Source organism: Poecilia formosa, unplaced genomic scaffold, assembly GCF_000485575.1.
Source record: "Poecilia formosa unplaced genomic scaffold, Poecilia_formosa-5.1.2 Scaffold790, whole genome shotgun sequence".
Taxonomy (NCBI): Eukaryota; Metazoa; Chordata; class Actinopteri; order Cyprinodontiformes; family Poeciliidae; genus Poecilia; species Poecilia formosa.
In genome coordinates this window covers 80,046-91,655 of record NW_006800729.1, presented here as the reverse complement: position 1 = coordinate 91,655, position 11,610 = coordinate 80,046, and the positions used below count along the sequence as shown (strand labels likewise).

General features: G+C 42.7%; 1 protein-coding gene across 1 annotated transcript in view; it reads left to right on the top strand.

Moving 5' to 3' along the window:
• Positions 1 to 11,316, top strand: part of LOC103131586 (UBA-like domain-containing protein 1) — a 13,707-nt gene extending 2,391 nt beyond the window's left edge. Inside the window, exon 3 of the mRNA XM_007543259.2 lies at positions 10,799 to 11,316. Within this exon, the coding sequence (XP_007543321.1) occupies positions 10,799 to 11,107 (309 nt within the window). The 3' untranslated portion in view covers positions 11,108 to 11,316. The remainder of the gene's footprint in view (positions 1 to 10,798) is intronic.
• The last annotated feature ends 294 nt before the right edge of the window (positions 11,317 to 11,610 follow it).

Sequence of the window (11,610 nt, the reverse complement as noted above, 5' to 3'; positions counted from 1 at the left end):
GTGTGTGTGTGTGTGTGTGTGTCAGGAGTTTTTGATGCTTCATCTGTAATCTGGTTTCTCTGAGCCTCAGGAGTGTGTGCAGCGCTAGTGGCCCTTTGGGCCCCTGGGGGCCTCACTAGGAACTATTTAATAATCAGGTTATTTCAACAGGAACAAACCTACATGAATAGATTTTAATTGAATCAGTAAAGAGTTTATGAATCTATTTAAACTAAAAACTCTCCTCATGTAAACCCAGATGAATATTATATTCCATGTTTTCCTCTGAACTCCCTCATCATGATGCTGCTCAACTTTTTATTGTTAGTTTTGAGCAGAACCGACATGTTGACCCGGTTTCACTGTGTTCTGGCTGCCTCAGCCAATCACACGCAGCTTCCTCCTTTATTATTATTATTATTATTATTATTATTATTATTATTGTTGTTGTTATAATTGGTTCCTGAAGGAAACGGATTCTGCGGGAAACGCCCGAGTCGTTTCGCTGCTGCAGCCAAACGGCGATCTGCTGCAGCTCTGACTGGAGCATGTTTGGGTTTTTTCTGGTGGGTCCAGTTAATCAGGTTCAGTCACTCCTTCCAGTAAGAGCCGATCTGATTGGCTGTCAGCGGTCTGCGTCGCATCCCAAGCAGCAGCAGCCAATGCAGTCTCTGCCTCACTGCAGACATTGTTAGAAACCAGATCGTTTAACTGACTTTACAGATTGAGGTGAATTTTGGCTCCTCCTGCTGTGGCTCTGATTGTTTGTCTGAGTTAAATACAAACCGAGGAGTCCAGCAGTCGTTGGGTCTGGTTGTGGTTAGATGGAGGAACCAGAATCTGTGAGCTCAGCAGAACGGTGCAGAACTCCTTCTGGACTTTGGTCGGTGCTTCTGGACCTGCAGAGACCAGCTAACCGTTAGCTGAGTTAGCTAACAGTTAGCTGAGTTAGCTAACCGTTAGCTGAGTTAGCTAACCGTTAGCTGAGTTAGCTAACCGTTAGCTGAGTTAGCTAACAGTTAGCTGAGTTAGCTAACCGTTAGCTGAGTTAGCTAACCGTTAGCTGAGTTAGCTAACAGTTAGCTGAGTTAGCTAACCGTTAGCTGAGTTAGCTAACCGTTAGCTGAGTTAGCTAACCGTTAGCTGAGTTAGCTAACCGTTAGCTGAGTTAGCTAACCGTTAGCTGAGTTAGCTAATGGCTCTTATCAGTTTATTCTGATGATTAATCAGATAAAAATTACAACATTCTTCAGATTTATTTAAACACTTAAACTTATTATATCCAATATTAGAAAAGCATAAAATGCAATAAATAATTCAGTTAATTTTTTGCATAAAAAATGTTCTAGCATGAGAATCAATAACTTTTCATCTGCAGATAAAAATCCTTTAAACATCAACATGAGAAACGCTGAACATCGATTCAGAGGAGAGATTATTTATTGATTAGCTCATCAATAACTGGATGCAAAATTTGATCAATATGAGATTTTTTTTTTTTCTTTTTACAGAATTTGAACCAGATGAAGCTGAAACTGAACTGACATTCTGGTAGAACAGATTTACTGACTACGAATGTTTTTTATCGTAAATGTAAAATATTTCTATCATTGTTCGGCAGGGGAGTCCAAAGTGGGTCCTGGAGATCCTGGAGATCCTGGAGATCCTGGAGGTCCTGGAGGTCCTGGAGGCCCGGCATCCTGCTAACCCCTAACCCTCTCCCTGGTTTAACACACCTGCATCAAATGAGGCTCATTAGAGGCCTGAGGAGAACATTGACCTGCTGAGGAGGTTGTTTCTGCCACCAGGGAGAGAATAAAACATGCAGGATGCCTCCAGGGCCTCCAGGACCTCCAGGACCTCCAGGACCTCCAGGACCCACTTTGGACACCCCGGATTGTTCGGTTTTGTTTTCATGACTGTGTTGTTTCAGAAAATGGCTTTTTTAGAGTCGTCACGCTCAGTTAATGATTGATAGATCACTACATTAGTTTAGAGCTGAAATCATTGATCGATTATGAAATTAGTTGAATTCAGTGACAGATTAAATGTTTGGATTTTATCTGCTCATGTCGGCTTTTATTTGGAATGTTTCGCTGTAAAATACGTGAACTTCACCTTTTAGAAACAAAATGCATGTCGTGTGAAATCTCATAAACATTCCTGGGTTTGTTGGCCTGTTTACTGTATTATTACTAACAATAATAATTATAATAGTTTCTTTAAGATGAGCCGGGGAGTTTTTATCTGCAGAGCATTTGAGGAACGTGACTCAGAGGGTGTGTGTGTGTGTGTGTGTGTGTGTGTGTGTGTGTGTTCTCACATTTTAAAGAGCCACTGACTCTTTCCTGCATGTGTTTTTTCCTGACTTTTTCACTTCAACATGACAAACGGAGAAAAACAAACCGTGGCGTTGGAATCAGTTCAACAGTTTAGTGTTAAATTCGTCTCCATCACTGAGGAAGACGCAGGAGATGCTGCAGCTCTGCAGCTGAAACATCCAAACCAGGCAGAAGGAATCACTGCTGGTGGCTGGTGCAGATATTTGGATGAATTAATATTTTTACAGCCTGATTCAGGTCAAACAGCCGTTGAGAAGAATCTGAGATTAAAGTGAAGGAAAAACTGTGAATGTAAAGAAGTTAAACTATCATGAAAGTTTATTTACGTGCAAATACATTCTGCGCGTTTTCAATGAATCAGTTTTAAAGAATATCTTCCTTTTGGCATGTGGGGAAAGTTAGGAGAGACACAGACAGACGGGCAAATCTGAGTTTGAGGAAAAAACTAATCAGATGCCTCATTTAGAAACGCAGCTGCTGCTGCTGCTGCAGCTCCTGCTGCTTCAGGCCGGTCCTCTGACCCGACACACTCAGTTGGACTGCAGCAAGAGAAAAAGCCAACCTGGGACTGAGGATCAGAAATGACGCTGTCTGCAGTGTCTGAGTCGTTGCTGCAGCATCGTGCTGCAGCTGCTGCACTATAAACACACAACATTCAGCTATTTATTTAAATTAGTGGAGGAACTCAATGAAAATCTTCTGAAGCAGAAATGAATCCATCTCTGCTGCTAGCAGATCACAGGCAGAACCTCCGAGTAAAATCTACCTGGTAACATTTTGTGTGTTTGCAGTGCAGCAGTCATGATCTCATGATCCTCATTACTTATATTGGTTATGAAATATTGTAGCTGCTGACTCAGCCTGCTTTCATCACTTCGTTATCATCATTTTCAGACTTTGTGTCCAGATTCTCCTGCTGCTGAATTATGATGCATTCTGGGTAAAATGGGACTTTCAGACTGCAGACGCTTAGAAAGCGATCAGATTCATAGATCTGGATCGGGTCGATCAAATCGCCGTGAAAACGACGATTTGATCGTCGTTTTCACGCCGTGAAAACGACGATTTGATCGCATTGGGCTGCAGCACTCAGACGCTGCAGCACTAACCGTTTGTGCTGCAGCCTCCGTGTTTCCATGATTGATCTTCTCCATGTCGGTCAATCCTTCTGGAGCTGAATGTTGGTCATGTGACCAGAGCAGGAAGTGGCTCGGCTGTCTGGGGTCATGTGACTCCATCATGTGACTCAGGCAGAGAAACGAAGCACAGAGTTTCCTTCATGTTCCTGAGAACATGTTGGTACCAGAACCAGAACAGAACCTTTTAATGACTCGCTACATTAAACTGATTCATGTCTGATTTTATCACAATTAATGGAAACGGCAACTTCACTTTACTGGAACATCAGCAGAATATTGGCAAAGGCTGTAAACTCCAGGCGGCGTCGCCTGGACTGGACTGAACGGGTCGCCCCTTCGTCGCAGTACGACTGGAACGCAGCGTTATCATTATTCCTCTGAGCTGGAGGGGTGACGTCACACTGTGTGTGTTTGTCAGTGAAGGCTTCAACTCAAAGCTGCACAGTTTAATGTCATGATCATGTCATGGAGTGACCTTTGACCCCTACAGTTCCACCCCTAAACTCAACATGGTGCTGCGCTTTAAAGATAAGAAGCAGAAAAATTATTTTTATATGAATAATCAGGAAAAAGGCTTTTATTTTGGCGAGATCAGCCAATGGCTGCACTGCTGCTGGGAGGTTATAAAGTAGGTGTGAGGCCGTTTCCTGGCACAGCCAGCTCACAGGAGGAGAGAAGAAGAACGAGGAGGAAGGGTGTGTGTGTGTGTGTGTGTGGTGTGTTTTTTGGTAACGGTAAACATGGTCTGGGTGTCCAGGCGTGGCTTCGTCTGGAGGATTTCTAGAAATCCCGACTTTTCTCCTCTCCCAGAGAGCAGCAGAGCTATAATTACCTTCATAAAGCTCAGTGATCTCACACACACACACACACACACACACACACACACGCATTCAACAGGAAACAAGCAGCCAAGTTAGTTTTAAACTATCTTTTTAGTAATCGGATATTCTTGTTCTTCAGCAGCTGCTTAAGCTGGTAGAATAAATTTATGAAAGAGAAAATCCTGGAAAATTATTTTTTTATCTTGTTTTATTGCTTAAAATGCAAAATGATTAAAAAGTCTGATGTGTGGAAAAGGTGCGCAAAACTTTTCAAATTAAACCGAGACGTTGGTAAGCACTTCCATCTTTCAGACGAAAGCTAGAAGTAAGAAACTTTTATTGAAATATTTCTAATCTATAAAAAATGTTTGCTGATAAATTCTTTAATCTGCTGATATAGTGGTTGCCTTCCCTGATTATAAAACTCCCTGATGACATGACTGTAAGAAAATATGAAATTATTTTCTGTTAAAACTGGATCAGAAACAAAGAATCGACTTTCTGCCAGCAGCAGAGCAAACTTAGAGTTTTCATCATGAAACTGGAAGCAACATTTCAGAAATGAAAGTAAAAACTCCTGCAGACTGTATGTGTGTGTGTGTGGGGGTGTGTCAGGTTTTTATATCTTTATGGGAACCTATTTCAGTGTGGAGTTGTGGGGACCATGGCTCCTTGTGGGGACATTTTCTTGGTCCCCATGAGGGAAATTGTTGATTTGGGTTAGTGGTTAGGTCTGTGATGGTTAGGTTTAGGGTAAAGAGTTGGGCTGTAGAAATTAATGGAAGTCAATGTGAAGTCCCCACAAGTGATGAAAACACAACTGTGTGTGTGTATGTGTGTGCATATATACACACCTGGTCTCGGATTAACCTTTGACCTGCTTGTTTCTGCCAGACTTGTTTTTTTCAGTAAATGGGGCTCGCTGTTTGCTCCAGTGGCGGCCAGCTAATGATCCACGGTGACGGTGCGTTCACTGGCCTCCAGGAGAAAGCAGCTTCCTGACGGTCCGTTTGGTTTGTCAGTGAGGAGCTTCCTGATTAGAGGCGATCAGCAGAGAAACCTGACAGTTTAGTGGAGGATGACTTGGCTTGTTCACCAGAGAGTTCAGTGTCTGGAGTAGAAAGGTGTTTGGACATTTAAATATTGTTTAGCCAGGAGCCTGGAGTAACCTTTGACCTGCTGCTGGTGAGACGCTTTAAATCAGTGAAACATGAAGCAGCAGGAACAACAACCCGCTCAACCGTCACTCTGCATTTCTTCTTCTTTTTCTGTTTGCTTTGACTTTTCCTTCAGTTTCTGTTTCTCCAGTTGGTCTGTGAATGTTTAACCCTTCGTTCTCCTGCTCGTTTTCACTGAGACGTTGTGAGGAATCGGCTGTTGAACTCAACGTTGGTATTGATCACGTTCAGCTGTAACTACTGTTATTTCTTTTCCATCATTCCTTTTAATCAGGATAAAAAAAATAATTTTTCTGATTATGCTTGCAATAAATCAATTAATCACATGATTAATTAAAACAAACTCAATAATTTCCATTTGTGTGATTTTTCATTTTTCTACCAGAAACTGGATGATTAAAGTTTTGGTCTCAACTAGCAGAGATTTCATAATTATTTTATTTGTTGTTTGTTTTTGATATTTTTAATGTCTTCCAGTTTCAGAGTTAAATATTGATTAGAGCTTAAAGTTTATTGATCTTTGGGAATGTGTTCATAATTATTATATTACCACAATAACCTCTGGATAATTAATCACCTGGTAACACTAGTTATGAGTTTACCTGCTGGTAATCTAACCTGGATGTATTTTCACAGAGAAAATGGCGGACAGCCTCCTTCAGCAGTCCGATCCAATCTGCTGTTTATGGTTCCATCATCGTAAAGTTGCTTTAGATTTACCTACATCATGTGTCAGGTTATGAGGATTGGTTCTTTCTGTCCTTTGAAAGGGGAACAAATGTCAAATCTAAACATTTTAACTTGCTGGTTTCCAGTTCGCGTCTCCGGATGAACGTTTAGCAACGAAACACGGCGGATAAACGAACCCTAAAATTCAAACGACCACAAAGAAACCAGAACCATCAGGACAGGCTGTGCTGATGGGTCAAAGGTCACCTCCCTTCTGTGACTGTAGACGCGGCGCAAGGTCCAGATCGTCACGTCTCAGCCGGTCTGCAGCGCGAAGTCACACAGGAAATGAGGCGTGGGGTTCTGATCCGAACCCAACAGAACGATCAGAACCTTTTGGGTGAACGATCCGAACCGGTCAGAACCTTTTGGGTGAACGATCCGAACCGGTCAGAACCTTTTGGGTTTACCTCTAAATGTTTCTGAAATGTTCAGACAAACTGAACAAACTCCAGTTTATGTTGATTTGACTCTTCCTGTTTTCTCTCCACCTCGTTTTTTAATTTGAAGCAGTTCTGATGAACGGAGGGAAACATGAAACTGCTGCTGCGCCAGATACCCAGCAGGTTGCTAGGCAACTGGAGAGTCATTTGATGCTAGCTTAGCTAACTGTGAGCTGGAGCAGCTGAAGGCTTTCTTCTGCCTACATCTCCCAGAATGCTGTGCGGTTCTGGATCAGAGTGCAGTGAATATTTTATATATTGAAAATTTTATCAGTTATCAGTTGATATTGATCTCTTGTCTATCAATATATATGATTGATTTATTGTCCACCCTGAACTGATATTGCAAGTTCAGCAGATCTGCTCAGTTAAAACCTGCAGAGGTGCGTGCGTGCGTGCGTGCGTGAGAAGGTAAACATGGCGGGAAGCCTCCATGTTTCCATCGGCGTTGCAGCAGCAGGTGTGAGTGACTTCGGACCGTCTGAGTTTACAGACGAACGGAAACGGAGCGAAGGTTTCTGCAACCGGACCGGTCCGGTACCTGTGACCCAGTCTCTGTCCCAGCAGCAGCAGATCTGTGCTCCTTTTCCTCATAACAACCGTTGCCATGGGAACAGCTCAGTTGGCCGTGTTTTGATCACAAACTGTCTGCTCGTCTCTCCATCTGTGTGTTCAGCAAACCAGCTGGACCTTTGCTGCCAGAACCTGAACCGGGTTCTCAGAGTCGAACCCGGTCCAGGTTTACCTGACAGAACGTTCAGATAAAATTTAACATTATTTATTTATGAGTTGAGATTTATTTTTTTAAATTTCTTGGGCTGCAGCTAACTCGGGTATTCTGACGGTGAATCAGATTAATGTCAGTTTCTGCAATCTGCAGGTTTTAGTTTTTACATTTAATATTAGAAAAACATGAAAAGATGCGAATAAATGAAAATGTAATTCTTTATTAAACAGGAAAATCATCATTTTCTGACCTGGCAGTCGATGTGAACATTACGGCTCTTTTCTAGATCCTGTTGACCAGGCCTGGCGCTATAATCAATAAATCAATTCATTGCATGATCATTTAGAGCAAGCTCAATAATTTCCATTTGCATGATTTATAATTTTTCTCTTTCTACCAGAAACTGGGTGATAAAAGTTTCAGTTTGGTGTTTTGGTCTCAACCAGCAGAGATTTCATAATTTCTTTTATTTGTTGTTTTGTTGATTTGAAATGTCTTCCAGAGTTAGATTTTAAGAATTTAAAGTGTATTGGTTCTTATTATTATTCCATCATTATTATATTACTGTAAATTGGTCTCAAAACGGCAGTATAATTGTTCAGATTGATTACTAAATCAGTTTATTATTGTTTCAGTGACGGTTGAGCGCCGCTCTCAGCTCCGTGCGGTTTGTTCGTCAGCCGGTGTTTGTGTTGGGTCTCGTCCTGCTGTGTGTTGGTACACAGGTTGGGTTTCCTCTGCAGCTCTGACCTTTCAGCTGCAGCCTGAAGGTCGTTCAGGTCAGGACACAAACCAGCCATCAGCTGCTTCCTCATGAACCAAACTAGCTGCTGTGAAACTCAGGTTTATTCAGACCCGCCTCCAAAGCATAACAAAAATCTAAACTCCATATTAAATCAGTGTTTTCCCTCTGGAGGTGTGCAGGCGATTCCATAATCGACTCGTTAATAAAACATGCTGGATGCAGTGATGCCTGCAGCTGAACCGGTCGAACCCGCCGTGTGAAACTGCTCCGTTTTATTGTCTTTGCAACAATAAACTCCAGATAGGGACTAATCCACAGCACTGAGAAAAATAATTCAATGTTTTCATCACAACAAGAAAATTTTTACAGTAGGAAAAAAAAACCTTTATATTTTATTCATGAACTTTTTCTTTCACACCTAAAACATTTTCAACCAATGAACAGTTATAAACATTTTCAAATATACTGGATGCAACAGAGCTTATTATGGGCTAATAAATATTGTAGTCCAATCAACTGCAGTAATGAAAGAGAAGATATTCAACTATAAATGACATCTGGTTCAGTGAGAAAACATGATAATGTTGGTAAAAGTTACAAAAAATAAGCAAAACTGAAAACTGGCCGAGAATTTAACGTGTTAATTTGATTTTAATGTGGTGAACATTTGAAAAGAACCAGAACTGGGCCAGTTGGGTCTTAAAGTTTGTTGACTTGTTGAGTCATTCTGAGAAAACCAGCTGGAGCAGCAGGTGTAGGTATGACTGCTGGTTCTTCTATAGTCTAGCTGCTGGAAGCTGTGCTGCAGCTCAGCTTCTGCTCTGAACATGAAGCTTATTTTAGTAAATTCAGACCAAACATCCTGATAAACGGCTCAGATCGATGGTCGCCACACTCAAACCTACAGCGGTTGGTCTCCCCGCGTCGCCAGTCGGCCTCTACGCTCTGCTTCCTGGTTTAGTCCAGATCTGCTTCCTGTTTTAGTCCAGATCTGCTTCCTGTTTAGTCCAGATCTGCTTCCTGTTTTAGTCCAGATCTGCTTCCTGTTTAGTCCAGATCTGCTTCCTGTTTTAGTCCAGATCTGCTTCCTGTTTTAGTCCAGATCTGCTTCCTGTTTTATTCCAGACTAAGCTTTAAAACATGAGGTGTGATGCAGGTGAGCGCCCCCTGCTGGCCGTTCTGAGGCCGTGCGTCGCCACTGCTGCGCCTCTTGCAGCTAGAGGTCAGGTAGAGGTCAGACAGGAAGTGACTCCAGAGACATGAGCCAGCACTTCCTGTCTGAGTGCTCAGAGGACTCAGGTTGCAGAACTGTCCGTTTCCATGGTGACGGGCCGGCAGTGGATCAGATGGTGCCGGTCGGGTCCGGTTCTGCCTGTCGGCAAACATCCGGATCAGAACATGAAGACGAAGCGCCGCAGACGGAAAACGGTTCCCATCTTCTGACCAATCGGAGCGAAGCTGACTCTGAATGCCAGCCAATGAAATTCAGAGAACAGGAGCATAAAGATTTAAAACATCAAAAATATACAGAAAAAATTAGAAGGAAAGTTAAATCAATGTATGATTAAAAAGGGAACAAAAAATACAGAATATGGGAGAAAAATAATGAAATAAAATGTGACTAAATAATATGAAAAAAGGGAAAACAAAGCAGCATAATCAAATAAGTTGGTAAGATTTTTATTTTTTTATATTTGGCTCATAAATTACTTTATTTCTTGTTAGGGTCCGTCCTCCATTGCTTTTTCGTTACTATTATTATTGGAGTGTAGAAAACACAGCAGCTTGTAGGAAGTCTGATGATGTCATCAGTCAGATTGTTAATAAATTTTAACATGAGACCAGAAATAAAACCAACTTTTTTCTGCATTTAAAGCTGAATCTGTTTAATCCGACCCGTCTGGTGGCTGTGAGGTCAAAGGTCGTCGTGTTTTTTCAGAGCTTCACTTTGTTCACATGCTGACCTGATTTATCAGCTTGACGCTTTTCTGTAACAGGAAGTGCATTCAGACGGTGTTACATCATCACCGGCCCCTCTGCAACCAGCAGAGGGGCCGGGATTCCCCTCAACTTCCCACCAGAACCAGAACCAGAACCAGAACCAGAACCGCTCCTTATGAGGAGAATCCATCCATGAACGCTGGAGGCGGTTCTGGTTTCTGCCATCATCGTTCTACGTTTTGGATTCACTGAAATGTTTCAGTGAATCCAAACCATATTATTAACCATATTAACCATATTATTATTATTATTAACCATAATTATTATTAACCATATTATTATGGTTTAATAAAATCAGAACAAAATCAAATAATAAACAGAGGAAATCATATTAAATCAGGTTTGATCATAAAGCTCAGATTCTCTTCATTTAATTATATTTCTTACAAATGAAATACATGAAGTAATAATCAGTTTTACCCAGTTACCCAATACAGTTTACTTATTGATCCTTTATTGAGGACCCAATTATTTCACAAACTATTTCTTTCTTCTTCTCTGCTGATTCAGCTAAAGTTTTTGTCTGTAGTTCATGGATGAAAAGTTCAGCAAAAATAAAGTTTATTATTGAAGCTAATGTTCATCTCTGCAGTTTATTATAGATCAGCTTCAGGGATTCAACTATAATGATACTTCCTGCAGGTGGCGCTGTGCGGCCGGTCACTAACCCCGCTCTTCCTCTCCTCTTCCTCAGATGTGTACCCCCGCCAACACGCCGGCAACGCCCCCCAACTTCCCTGACGCGCTGACCATGTTCTCCCGGCTGAAAGCCTCCGAGAGCTTTGCCAGCAGTGCCGGCAGCCCCATGGCTGTCTCCATGGCGACCTCGCCTCCGCCCCCACAGGCGGGCGGCTGGGGCGCGGCGCCCAACGCGCCGCAGCCGCAGCAGGGACTCTGGACTCCGCCCCCCACGCAGCCCTGCCCGCCCCCCTGGCCCGTGGGCGTCGCCCCGCACGCGGCCGCCGAGCAGAAGGCCAGCGTCGCCATGGAGGCGGAGAGATGAAGGACTGGAAACGGCCCCCCCGCCACCTCACTGTTGTCATAGCGACGGTGAGAGGGGGGGGAGTGGGGCGGGTGGGTGGCAATAATTGGTAGAAACAGGATTAGATCGGAAAAAATCTACGCAAACCGAGAAAAACTGATTTATGGAGGATTAAAGAGAAACGCACACGGCCGAGGATTCTAGTTTCATTACCAGTAAAGATTACAAGAGATATTCAAGAAAAAACAGAAATTTAAAAAATGTCACGCCCAAGGATTCTCCACCATGTTCAATGACTTTCAAGGACTTTCAAGGCAGCAAGTCTTTGTTTTTCAGCCGGTGTTTTTTTTTACCCACTGCTGTTCTATGTTCCTGCGACCGTCTGTGCTGCATGAGGAAAAGAGGAAAAGCGAGGCAGTGATTTTTTATTCTTTAAGATTCAGATTTGATCACCAACTGGTGGCGCGTGGGAAGCATGTGGGACGCATGAGAGCGAGCGAGCGGTCGGCCTGTAATCAGACGTG